The 13666-nt window shown below is 55.7% G+C and overlaps 1 protein-coding gene across 4 annotated transcripts in view; it reads left to right on the top strand.

Annotated features, from left to right (window-relative positions):
* The window catches only part of CACNA2D2 (calcium voltage-gated channel auxiliary subunit alpha2delta 2), a 139783-nt gene that overhangs the window by 23910 nt on the left and 102207 nt on the right, over positions 1-13666 (top strand). For all 4 annotated transcript variants that reach the window (XM_012467837.3, XM_012467838.3, XM_012467836.3 and 1 more), the window contains exon 2: positions 2695-2776. In XM_012467837.3, coding sequence (XP_012323260.3) covers positions 2695-2776 — 82 coding nt within the window. The remainder of the gene's footprint in view (positions 1-2694; positions 2777-13666) is intronic.

The raw sequence follows: 13666 nt of genomic DNA, 5'->3' as shown, positions 1-13666 counted from the left end.
GGTGGGAGTGAGGAAACTGTGTGTGTGTAAGAGAGAGACAGAGAGGGAGGGAGAGCGAGCGTGTATGTCTTGGGGAAGAATTGGACTTTATCCTGAGACTTGGCTCTTCTAAAAATTATTTTAGTGTTGAAATAGCCTTTTTAGATGAAATGATGATGATTATAATAATAATGTGTTGTCTGGGCAAAATAAAACTTGGCATCCATGTCTCTTCTCCCAATTAATTTTCTTTTACTTATCTGTGAAATCCTAGAAGCAGAGACCTATAGACATACTAAGAGTCAATAGTCTGGGGTGGAATCAGTGATGTGCTGATAAATGTTTACAATTTGCTCTCCAGGGGGAAAAATATGGTTTCTAGCATTTGCCAATTCCTGTGGTGTAAATATTCCCACCATGACCTATTTCAAGCTCCCCAGGTGATGGTACCGAGTGCAGAGTTGGGAAGAGGCGCACAGAATCTGCTTTTGTGAGTCAGCTCTTGTGACTCCATCACAGTTCTGGGGAAAGTCCTATGTTCACTACTTCCTGGATAGGTGACCTTGGACAGGTCAGTTAAACCCCCTATGCCTCAGTTTCCTTATCTGTAAGGTGAGATGATAGTGTTTGTTTCTTTGTGAGGACTGAAGCAAGAAAGCAGGTGACGTGGTGGCACCGCACCTTGTACATAGTGGATGCCCTTGCACATATGAGTCCCAGGAAGGATTGATTGGCATTTTATCCCCTACACCAGTCAGTGGCTGAGGTGAGGGTCAGGGCCAGGGCAGAGCTAATGGTTCCCTTCAGGGATCAGATCCTCACTCTGCCCATTTGCCCCCTGCCTGACTGACTGTGATAGCCCATCCCAATGTTAGTCCCCAGGGCTCCATCTCCGGAACACAAAGGAGCCACCGGCTACGTTGTCCACCCACAGCCAGGCCCAAGAGATGAGTGCCTGATGAACGGGGCCAGGGGTCATGTAGGCTCTCGATTCTCTGCTGCCCTTTGCCCTCCCCAGGCTGGTAGCTGAGGCCTGCTTGCCCTTCTTAGCCCAGCCTGCAGCCTGGCCTCCACACACACTCAGGGTTAGATTTTCCCCTGTGGTGGGGAGCGGAGGAGGGAATCAGGCCGTGGCTCAGCCAGCAACAAGCCGAAGCTAATACCTCTTTCTTTTGATGTTGATTTTTTTTCCCATCATGGTCCTGACATTCAGCTTGGCAAATTGCAATTAGTGATCTGCCTGCCTCCTGCTCCGAGTTCCCATGCCAACCGACCCAGGCACATACACCACAGTGGCATGGGCCCAGCCCCCTAGCCACAGGCTTGAGGTGGGCGGCAGGGCAGGAGGCCAGGTGGAGGTTTGGGCTCTTTTGACCCATGGAGCCAGAACAGTCCTGGCCCATGTGGCACTGGGGAAGGCAGCAGGCCTAGGGAGTTGGGGCCAGATGCAATCTCCTGGACCCCAGGGCTTCCAGGGTACCTCCAGAGGCTGGGGGGCTGGCATCACCCTGCCCCTGCTCCACCCTGTGGGCTGTGTTTGACCCATGGCTTATTTAAATCTTCATGGTAATTTTTCTGTGCACTCTTCCTGGAAAGGTCTTGGTTTGTAAAATGGGAGTGTGTCAAGTGGGACAGAGAAATTGAGATACCTTTTCAGATGCATGAGGGCAAAGAGCACCTTTGTGGTTCTGTGTGGTTCTCTCTGGCTGGCCTCTGGCAAGGTCTGGTGTGGTTTTCCTCGCCTCATCCGGCTCTGCCTAAGGGAGTGGGTCACGCATCCGAACCCAGGCAAGGCCTTGCCCCAGACACCTTCCCTCTTGTGGGAAAGAATAGGGTCTGAGAATAGAGGGCCATGTGACCAACTGTCCATCCTGTCCACTCACAACGATCCCTGTGCAACGAGCGCCCTTGACTTACCTATTCTCATGTGTTCTTATAACACCCTGAGAGGTGGCCCCAAATTATCCATGTGAGAAGGAAGCTGAGATGCAAATGGGTTAAAACGATCCCAGAGTGGTACCAGTGTGAGGGAGACCTGTGCAGGCTGTGGCTCAGGTAGACTGTGGGGCAGGATGGTCTGCAGTGGACCCATGAGTGGGTGGTTCCTGCTGGGCATCTAGCAATAAGCCTCGGGAAAGCGTCTGTCTACCAGAGCATTGGACAGGCAAGGGCTGCCTGATCTGGAACTCTCCACATCCACTGCTCAGGTGAGACCTAGAGGGGCAGGAACCTGCCAGTTACACAATGACTTGGTGACAGCAGTGTTCCCTCCCCTTCCCCAGGCCCCACCTGGCCTTGGGAACAGGTGGCTTCAAGATCCAGCAGACCTCACCCCCTGAGGTTCCCTCGTGTCCCCCTCCTCCCTGGTGTCCAGAAGTCCCCATGTTCAGAGCAGCTACATCAAGGGCTGGCTCTTCACAATGAACAGTGGCCTCGCTGCAGGCTTCTCCGAGCCTCTGAACTCCCTCAGCACATCCACAATGCAGTCTTCTCTCCTCCCTGCTGCCCCACAGTGCATGAGGAGAGCCTGGGCCACCGGGTCTGGACTTCAAAGGGGAATCGCAGGCGCTTGCTGGTTCCTAGCTGTGGTTCCTCCTCTAGTGAAAATTAGGGTGTGAGTGGATGACTGCCCCTGGTGCCCCCGGGTGGCTGGGGCGGCGCTGTGCCCGCTCCAGGTGGGCCCTCCTGATGCCTCTCTCCTCTCTCTGCATGCAGGATGCAGCACTGGGCCCGGCGCCTGGAGCAGGAAGTTGACGGCGTGATGCGGATTTTTGGAGGCGTCCAGCAGCTCCGTGAGGTGAGTCCGGTGCCATTTGCTGTCTCTTCCAAGGGAAGGGGGAAAGCTTCAGAAATAAGGAGTGAGGAAGATTGGATTTAATGGATGTCCTGGTGTGGTGGGACTTGGTGGGACCTGCTGGGCCCGGGGCGGTGGGGGAGGTGGGGACGTGACTGAAGAGCAGTGCTCCTCCGGGGCCTGGCCTGCTCTTCCTGAGGTCACGGCCAGAGCAGTGACCCAGCTTGGATGATGACCCTGTTGCTGAGAGGGATTTGGGGCATTTTGGGCTTTCAAGAGGGAAAGGTCTGTGTCTGAGGCACACCTGGAATGGGAGCTCAGGCCCAGGAGGGACCAGTGGATGTCGGGGGTGCATAGGAGGCGAAGGGATCCAGGAAATGACGGGATGGCTGGTCCACGCCAGCCCAAAAGCGGTGCCTGAGGTGCTGTAGCAGGAAACACTGGAAATCCCATGCCTGGCGAGATGAGGGATCCAGGTGCGGGAGGGGTGATTGATTAGGCACCAGCCACCACATCCATCCTGGGAGATTATGTTAATGTTTGAAATAGTGATGTGAAGAGCAGGCCATCCGTCACCCCCGGAAGCTGCAAAATGTGCTGCTGTCAGGCCCCGGGCTCCTGAGCCATTGCTCTCTATGTGGAGATGCAGCGCCTGGGAGGGCTGAGCTCTTGGAGTGACAGGGCTGCGACTCCCGGCGTACGTGTGCTCTTCGAGGATCTTGTTGCCGGGGGCCTGGGCCAGGAGGTGCTGACCAGAACCAAGCAGGGGATTAAATGGGGGTCTCCCACTGAGAACTGCAGAGTAAACTGGCCTACTGTGGCTGGTTCAGTTGGGAGTCCAGGTCCAGGGTTTGGGGATTATATACCCACTGTATTCCTGTTGTCCCTGTTGGTCAGGGCCAGGGTCAGCAGATGTGGGGTGGGGACCATGGGGATTGTCCTGAGTCCCTTCCTCACGCTTAGCTTATAGTTGGTACCCAGGAAGTAGGGGTGGCAGCCGGTATGTTGATATTGGGTGTGGATGTAGGACCTCTGGCACAGGCTGGGGCAGATCAGGGTTGGCTAAGGACGTGGCAACGCTGTGGGGAGGGAGAGTCCAGGTCCTGGAGGTCTGCGTCCTCCCCATCAGTGGCCCAGCGACACTCAACATCCCTTTCCTGGTTGCTAGGCTTGGATCTCAGTAGCCCCCATCACAGTCTCTTCCTGTGAACTCTCAGTGACTCAGCCGCACTTGGAGGCCGGCAGAGCTTTCCAGAGACAGTGCTGTAGGAAAAGCTGTTCCGGAACAGGAGTCAATTTAGGCTCAGGAATAGCACCCAACACTAACCAGGCTCCAAGCAGCCAGTGCCAAGGATAGATGTGTGGGCTAATGAAGGAATGATAGCTCCCCAATGTGTACCTCCAGCACCTTTCCAAGTTTCGTATCAGGACATAAGCTATACCCCACATCGGGAGTTAACTGTAGCCCTCCGGTCAAGAATCCTTCATACTTTGAACCTTCAGCTTGAGGATGTTTATTTTATACTCACGGGCAACTCAGGCCCTGAATGTCTGGCAATGAGAAAATAATGTACACACGTCAAGCTTGAGGTCTCTCTGGACCAGTGAGCTTGCTGGATTGTGAGAACCAGGGTTGGAATCCCAGCTCAGCGTACCCATCGTGTGCTCCTGGGTGAGCCCTGGATCCTCTCCGATCTGCATTCTTGACCCCTGACACAGCTGGGAAGTCTGACTGGAGGATAAAGTAGTTAAAATAGCAATGAACAGGCTGATACAGATATGCCCCCTTTTTGGAAATCAAATTTGAATTTCCCTCATTGGTCGTTTTCACTCCCAGGGATCATTTCCCTTCCTTTCTGATGGGACTTGAGAGATTCCAGACACTTTCATCAGTGAACCTGTCTCCCCCACCCCCTCCTGCCCAGCAGTCACCAAGGTGGTCGTGCTGCTGGCTTGTAGCAGAGCTGGGGTGTGGACCCTGGGCTCCTGACTCCTGTTCAGGATGCAGCTCCAGCTCTGGCTCTGCTTCCCCTCTTGGTAGGGTGGACAAGATGAGCCTGGGGCAGTAGGGAGCTGGGCCAGAGCAGGGCCATGCTCAGCGTGGCAGACAGGCAGGCAGAGAAGTGCTGACCTGGCGTCCCTGGCTCCTCCTGGCACTCTGGTGGAGCGCCTCTGCCTGCTGATGGCTGCCAGCTCTCCAACGGCAATCTGTCCCGCTCTAGTTTTCCTCCTCTGCTTCCTCAGCCTCTTACTTCCTGCCGACAGCTATGGGGCTGTTTCTTGGCACAGAGCACTCTGGTGAGGTGGGTGTGGGGGTTGGGGGGCAAGGTGTGGAGTTCTAGAGGAAGAGGGCAACCCTGTGGGGTTGCTCCCTAGCCCCTCACGACTCACCCCTGACCCTGACTGAGCCACCATTGCTCTCCAAATGCACACAAAAATGGTCCATGTGCCCAGCCCATGGCTGGCTCTGACAGGTCAGAAAGATGCTTGGAGCAGAGCCCTGACCCAACTGTGATGCTGCTGCAGACACTGGCACCAGCCCTGCCAAGCTGGCAGCCTTGGCCCCCACTGGGGCTGCCGTTCCTCAGCCCTCCTTGATCTGATTTTGAGTTGCCCCCCAAACAGCTGGGGTGATCCTGGCATCCAGGCCCCTTGGCCTTCTTCCCTTTGAAGACTGCCCAGCCTGCATGCCCCTATCCTAGAGGCTGCCCTACACCCAGTAGCTCGGAGCCACGAGGGCTGGCAGCTGCCAGAGTGCAGAAACTGCAGACAGTAGCATTTGGGAATGTTTTCCTTGCCTTGGCACTTTCCTCCTGACCTCACCATAACCCCCATGGGGGCATGGCTGGGTGCAGACTGGCCCATTTGCAGGTTGAAAACTATGGCATACTTCTGTGGCATGTGGGCATTCCCTGTGAAGACCCCATTTCATTTCCTCATCTAATACCACAGCTAGTGCATAGCTGGAGCTCTCCTCATGGCCTGGTGCTCACGTGCTGGTCCCATCCCCATGCTTGGCCATAAACCCTGAGTCGAATCCTCCCGGGTTCCCCAGCCCAACTCCCGCCAGCCCTGGTCCACTCTTGGCCTGAATAGGCCACAAAAGTATGGATCCTACTGTGTTCTCCCCCTGCAGAGCCCCTGGGGCCTGAGCAAGGTCTTTGGAGCCTCCTTTCCACCCTCCCCCATCAGCACCATATTGTCCCATCCTGGGGGAGAGCAGAGTGCATATGCTTGGGCTCTGAGCTCCTTTACATAATGAGGTTGATCAGGATGAATAATTCATCAGGTGCCTGGGGGTGCATGGCAAATGGGGGTGGGGAGGATGTGGGGCTGGGACAGGTCTCCCCTCTCAGAAGCCCAGGTCACTCTGATGGGTACAGCCAGGAACCTACCTTCTTCCGGCTAGGTGTCTAGGGTCCAGGGGGAGCAACACTGGGAACCTGGTTGGTAGGAAAGCAGGAGAGATTATAGTCAGACACGATGAAGAGCTGGTTGGCTCCTGAGGCACGCCAGCCCCCGGGGTGCATTCCTGACCTCGGAGAGACACCTTCCTTGGAGGATCTCCAGAAGGAGGGAAGCTCCTCTGCCTGGAGTCGGGGCTGAGGCTAGAGCTGCCTGGCCAGAGCTGGGCTAGGAGCAGGAACCTGGGACAGCCATGTTTGGAGGCCACAGGCTACCCTCTGGGAAGGCTCAAGCCAATTCTGGACCCATGGAAGCCTTTCCCAGTCCTCATCAACCACTCATAGTTTGCCTGCCAGTCAGGGCAGAAATGGCATACGGTGCGACCCATGTCCCAGCTGCCTCCACCCCATGATGGCCTTAGCCCAGCTACATGCTGCTAGTTATTCCTGTGGTCCTATCATACAAATGGGAAAACTGAGGCCCTGGCTGCTGTCTCTACCAGCCAGTCCCATCCTGGATCCCTGGCAGGCCAGCCCTGAGTGGTGGTGGGGAAGCTGGCTAGCAGAGGAGGCACCCGGGACAGCCCCTCCCCTGGACTGCTGAGCCTGTATTCGTAGAGAAGGGGACCCTAGGAATCGGTAATCCCCAACCTGAGTCTTTTATTCCCCTCCCCACTGCTGTGCTTCTCTGAACAGTCATGGTGATTCAAGTTGATGGTGTCTGTGTATCCCCACTTCTTATGGGTAGCCAGGAATGGCATTTTCCAACCAGTGGTGGCGGCACAGTCCTACTCCATCTTGTCTGCCCCCGGCCATCTCTGTGCCCCGTCTGCTCAGCACTCCACAGGAATGTGTAATTAATATTTGTGGAGTACCACATCTGGAGCTGGCTCCCGGCATGGACCAAAGCCTGGCCATGTCCAGGGCCCCTTTCCCAAGGGGTCAGGGAGGTAAGACAGGGCCCCTCTGCAGGTGCGTTTGAGACAGGCCTCCTCTTGTCCCCTTCCACCCTCCTCCTCAACTGGCACAGCCAACTTCGGAAACACGTACATACTCACACGCTGACTCCAGGGGTGCTGGCTGAGGCTGCACTCTGGTTCCATCTAGGGAGGGTGCCCTCTGGGCATCTGGGCATCCCAAGTGGGGTTAGCAGTGCCTGAAAGTACCAGGGAACCTCATAACCTTAGAGGGGCTGGAGCAGAAGAGGGAGAAGGAAGCCAGAGGGGAGGGGTGCCCAGAGGGCCAGGTAAGAGTAGAACAAGAAATTGTCACCCCCAGACCCCACAGAAGGTCCTTTCACCAGAGCACTGTGGTTCACATGTGCCCCCAGGAGACAGGCATGCAGCTCCTTGGCCAGGTCTCCCACTGGCACAGGCTGTCACACTGACGCACTGAGTCAGGTGAGGGGTAGAAAGCGCAGCACAGCCCCTCTGCAGGGCTCCTGCAGCCTTGGAGCCAGCATCTCAGGGCTCTGCACTTGCTCATCGTGCAGTCTCCACCGCTCTACCCAGCCACCTCCTGGTGAGGCCCAGCGGCACCCTCCTCTCCTGGTGTAGATGATGAGGATGTGGGGTGCATCAGGGTGGGGGGCGATGAGGAAGCGCGGGCGTGAAATATGCCGCTGGATAGGGATTGCTGTCGCTTGCCTCCCTAAAAACCCACATATATTATTCTTTAATGGAAAGTTAATTGTCTTATTATTCCCTCCATATGGTCCTCTTGCTTGGCACCCAGCGGGGATGCGTGGGGCTAAAGGAGGGGCTCCTGGGAGGGCGTCTGAGACGTGGTAAGGCCGCTGCTCGAGCATAATTGGGTAGAGAGAGGCGGATGCACAGCAGCCTGACCAAAGCCCTGCCTAGACCCCCTCTGTGTCCCCCCAACCCAGCCTGCTCTCTACCTCTTTCCTTCCCATGCTCTGACCTGGGGGCAGCCTCTTCTGGTACGCCCTACCCCCCGCCCACTGTAAAGTCTGGGAATGTTCTCTCCTGAGCACTGTGTGGGAGACACAGGACTGGATTGGGAGTGGCTGTTGCCCTCCTGGCCCCTCCAGCGCCCCCCCCCCCCCATATACACACACACTCTGTTGTTACTGGCAGCAGAAAATTCCATTTTTGAGAAGCTTTTCTAAAGCCATTTTGTCCGTGACAGGCACTCTGGCCTGGGCCAGCTGACTGGCTTAGGCAGCCCGTATCCTTCCACACGCCCTCACCAGAAAGGGGCTGTTTGGGTAGGGGGACTGCCTGAGATGCCTGCCCCAGGGACCTGGCTTATGTTGGCCACCCCTTCTGTGGCACCAGCCACCTGGAGGCTCCCCCACCCTAGTGGCTCCTCCAGGGCTGATGAGGCTGGGCCAGGTATGGGTCCTCTTCTCAGCCCCTTGCTCCCTGCCAGGCCTCCTCTCTTCCTGCTCCCGGGGATGAGGGTATCATGTCAGAACAGCCTAGAGCAGATGGAAATGTAGTGACAGGAAGGCCCCAGAGAGGCCTGGGTGCACGTGGGTGCCTGGCTTCTAGAGTCCGAGCAGGGCAGGGCTGGGGCAGGGAGCCCTGCTCCGAGGCATCTGGGATTCTGAGCAGCCTCAGCAGGGAGTTGCCCCCTAGGTTTCTATGGAGGCCATGGGCGTAGAGGGGCAGGTCTGTGGGAGCAGCATCTCTGGGTGGGATCAGCTGGTGGTGCAGTAATGGAGAGGGCCTCAAGCTTCCAGCTTGTGCCAACAGGTCACTACAGGCACATCCAAGATCCGTTCCCAGAAGATGGGGAACAGCTTGGAGTAGGAGAGAAGCGGTAGGAAAAGCTGTGCCTTCTGAAGGTAGGACCTGCCTGTGGTCCCACAGCTGAGGCCTAGCTGGATTTGGATTTGAATCTAGGGCCTGTGCTGGGGCAGCAGCTGGATGGTGGGAGGTAGTGAAAGGATGAAGTGGACTGGAAGGGCAGGCACTGTGGGACCCAGAACATGTCCTGCCTCTCTGAGCCTTGGTTCCCTCACCTGTGAAATGGGGAGCCAAGCAGTCCTGTCTCATGGGGTATGTGAAGATCTCAGGGAAGCAGGAGCAAGGAACGGCTGCAGATAGAGCCCTGCATAAGTGTGGGGTGCTTTTGTACCACCCACCCACACAACCACTATCAATTGCCTGCCCTTCCAGAGGTTGATCACAGTTTAGAAAATTTCACATGCCCAAGGTGTCCTCTTGGCTTGGTTCAGCCCAGGGGTTTAGAAATTGGTCCCCTCTTCTCTGCTGATCATGACACCTTTTGGGGACATCTCCCTAAGATAGATACAAAGGCTACCAAGCTGGGGCAGAGCTTGAAAACACAGGGCCTGTGGACCAGGGAAGGGTAAGTGGTTTCTTTGGCCGGAAATACAGGGAGCCAGCTGCAGAGACACTGCAGGGGAAGAGGTGGGTGGAAGCAAAAGGAGGGGCCCTATACCCTGGAAGACTGTGAGTCAGTTTCTCCAATCAGTCAACAAGTTGGCAACTTGTGTCTCAGGCCCCATGAGCTTAGAGAAGGGAATGGACAGCTGGGTGTGGTGGCTCATGCCTGTAATCCCAGCACTTTGGGAGGCTGAGGTGGGCAAATAACTTGAGGCCAGGAATTCAAGACCAGCCTGGCACACATAGCAAAACCCCGTCTCTACTAAAAATAGAAAAATTAGCTAGGCATGGTGGTGGACACCTGTAATCCCAGCTACTCTGGAGGCTGAGGCAGGAGAATTGCTTGAACCTGAGAGGTAGAGGTTGAACCTGGGAGGTGGAGGTTGTAGTGAGCAGAGATTGCTGCACCGCACTCGACTCTGGGCAACAGAGTAAGATTCTGTCTCAAAGAGCGAGAGAGAGAGAGAGAGAGAGAGGATGGAGTGGAGTGGAGTGGAGTGGAGGGCCTACAAAGCCACCCAGATCTGAGCTGTGCCTAGATGTTGGCATTGGGAATGGGGAGGTTAGTGGGTAAGAAAAAAGAGTGGCCGAGACCAGGGCTGAGGATCAGGGGTTCTTGAGGGTAGAATCTCTCAGGATCTCTGCAAGGTTCTCTGCCTGGGTTCTCTGTCCCCTGGTTTAAGTAAGAGACCATCTCAGTGGCCATGAGCAGAACCTCCCTAGGCAGATGGCACTGCTCTGCCTGGAAGATTTTAGTCACTAACCCTTGGCTTTGCTGCAGGGCCCTTCCCTGAAGTGAGGGTCACTCAATCCTTCCATCCTGGGAATTAGCAAGGTTTGTCTGTGAAACTTCATAAAACCCTAAACACATGTGCGCGCGTGTGCGCGCATGCGCGTGCGCACACACACACACACACTCACACACACACTCTTCTGATGAACTTGCTTGTTCTCTTCAGAGGTCTCCAGGAAGGCTGGCCTTGCAGCAAGACGGCGGGGGGAGGTCAGCCTGGACTCAGTCCTTACATCTTGTTGAAGAGTGGCCAGGGTCTACTGTCAGCCCGACTGGCCTCTGCATCCATCTCTGAAGAGGGACAGGCCTGCCGTGTCCAGAGCCAGAGGCTGTTCTGGATGTTCAAGGGTGGGAGATGGGGCTTGGGGATGGAGGGCTAAATGAGTTTCATGCTCTCCCCGCCGGGGACAGTTGACCCAATCTGCATTCCTCCCCCATCCTTCTCTCCCTTTCATTGCTGGATCGGTGGTAGCCACAGGGACACTTGCTTCAGATTCGTGGAGCCCCAAGCGCTTGGTGGAGGCAGAGAAGTAATTGGTTCTGACAAACCACAGCCGGCCCCAGGGGCGGCAGGAGCAGCATTTACCACAACCAAGCAGGAGATGGAGGCTCAGTACGGCCTCCCTCCACCTTCTTCAAGTGTGACTGCCCTCACCTTGTAAGTAGAGATTTTGTTTGAAGAAAGTTACGGAGCCATAAACCTTTTCTCTTTCTTATATCTCTCTCCCTGCCCTGGGACCTGATGGTTCTGAACAGAGGCTGGCCTGCTCCACGGAGAGGGGGAGAGACTGAGGCAAGGGGTGGCTCCTGGGCAAACCCCCTTCTTGTCCTCTTTGGGTTCTCCTGAAGCAAGGAGCCAAGTGAGCGACCCTCAGGGCTTGAGTGCCTGACCTCAGTATGCAAGGATGTGGAGTCTGGATGGAGAGGCAGGCTACGCACACATGCAGGCGTGCAGGTGGCGTACATGTGCCTGTGGTCTATACATGTCCATAGGTGCCCACAAGGCTGGCATGAAGGAGGTGCCCAGCTAGTCACTATTCAGTAGATGAAGAAGCAAAGCGGCAGGCCTCTGAGGATTGAAAAGGGACAGATCTGGACTCTGACTCTGTTCCATTCAGCCTTGGAAACCGTCCACCCCCATGGAGAAACTGAGACTAGTACATCAGGGTTGACTGAGCCTTGATGCCAGATGCCTTGGAGAGGTAGCAAGCATGGGGCGTCTGCCAGGACTTGGCTCCACGTAGATGATCCCTGGATTGATCTCTATGAGAGTATGGAGGGCCCAGAGGCAGTGGAGAGGAGCTGGCTGTGAGAGTGTGCTGGCCGTGCAGATATCGGTCTGGGGCTAGGGAAGCTGGCCATTCCTAGAGTGACTTTAAGGCATGGCCCAGGTGTGTGGCTCCAGGTCAGGGTAGCAAGGAGCCTTTTTCAGGCCTTTGGGTGTCCTTCCCTTCACTCTCACTAGACCTCTCAGCTTCTTCAAGTCCACTTGCCACTCTCCTCGCTCCCGCCGCCCCCTGCAGGCCTCTCCCAGCTTTAAACCCAGCCCACAGCTCCCCTCCTCCAGGAAGCCCTCCAGATCAATGCTGAGGCCAGTGGTGTCTGATACTCACTGCTGCCTTCAGCTTTTGCGTCTTTCAGGTACAGATTGAAGATGGGGGTTGCCAGGAATCTTCGGCAGGCCCAATCTAGTGTTCCCATCATATGAGCTATGGAGACCATGGCCAGAAGGCAGGGTTATGCCCAGGCTCTCCAGGAGTCCACCTGAGTGGAGGTGGTCAGACTGGGAAGGCAGCTAGCCCTGGCTATTCTTGGTCCCGTGATCCGCTGTAGACCCAGTTCCTGACCTGCTGAGGCTTGTGTGAGGGGGAACATGGGCTGATCGTGCTCCATGAGAGATGGGCAATGCTGCATGGGGAATGTGAGCACACATGCCTGCACATAGAGAACAAGTGAACCCGTGTACATGAGTGCTATAAGTAACGTGAGCATTTGTGTGTCCGTAGACCGAAGTGGTCATAGAAGGTGAACGTGTACATGTGTGTGTGCGCAAAGGCACGGTTTTGAGTGCTGCCTGTGGAGGTGTGAGCAGGCGCACATTAGGGTCGGGTGGGACTGTGAGGAGGCAGGTGCAGAGAGCTTTGTCACCCGAGGAGGCGAGAACTACTTAGCTGATTAATTAGCAAAGCTGAGAAATCTCGACTGTGGGTGAGGAGCACGCGCGTACACACACACACACACACACACACACACACACACACACACACACAGTTCCCCCATGCATGGTGAGCATCACTCCAGTCACTCCGCCTGACACTGCTCAGCAGCCCTGTGTGGGAGCTGGCTGCCAGGTGGTTGTGGGTGTACCCTGGGATGGGGCTGGACCAAACATTCCTACTGTAGAGATCACAGGTCTTGTGCAGGGCAGTTCTCGTCCCTAATCCAGTGCTCACAGAGGCTGGTGGTGAGGCCACCAAGGACCTTGTCCCCATTTCTGACATTTGCAGCCCACTCAGCCCCATTTCTCAGATGAGAGAGCTGTGGCTGTTAAGGAGCATGGATCCAGAGCCTCCTTTCCAGGTCCTGGGCCTCCTGGGGAGGCGGTCATCCTCCAGAGTTTGCAGACATAGTCAGGTGATTCTCCAGTATGCTTGGAAGAGTTACCTTCCAAAGCAGGGGGACCTGTCTGTCTTGGTTCCTTTGGGCTTAGAGAAGAGCTGGTGTCCACCAGGGAGCTTTCTACAGTACAAGATAAGCCACTCCCACTTATAACCGCTAGATGCTTATCACAATCCTGCTTCCTCTACATGCTTTGTAGACAGGCCCAGGGAGTCCTCATCCCCCAGAAGCCTTCTTAACACCTCCCTTCACCTACCCTAGAAAGTGAGGGTCCCCCATGCTCCCCAACTCCCAGAGCCCCGGTGCGCCTCCCACTCAGCATGAATTACTGTGATTTCGGCAGCCCGTTTCATATCCACCATTTGAGCGCAGCTCCTGGGACCCTGATGGGGTCTGCTGAACTTGTACCTGAGTCTTAGAATCTGGGTTTGTTGCCGACTCCTGGCAGGCAGGCCTGTGCCCCTCAGAGACCCGTGGCCTACCAGTGCACTGCATCATCATGCAGGGAGACCCAGAAGCTGGGTCAAGTGGCAGCCACTTGCCTCTTGATCAGGAGCTGACAGAGGAGCCTTCATTATGCTCCATCTACCGGTGTGGAATAAATTGGTGTGCAGTGAATTTATTCCTTTTAAAGAGGGACTTTCACACCAGGGAAAACTTTTAAAAAGAACATTTATATAAAAAGCAATTACCGTGCCAGTAA

The sequence above is a fragment of the Aotus nancymaae genome, unplaced genomic scaffold (genome assembly GCF_030222135.1).
Source record: "Aotus nancymaae isolate 86718 unplaced genomic scaffold, 86718_ANA_hifiasm-v0.15.2.pri h1tg000067l, whole genome shotgun sequence".
NCBI lineage: Eukaryota > Metazoa > Chordata > Mammalia > Primates > Aotidae > Aotus > Aotus nancymaae.
Note: the sequence above shows the minus strand (reverse complement) of the source record. Positions and strands in the feature narration are given on the sequence as shown.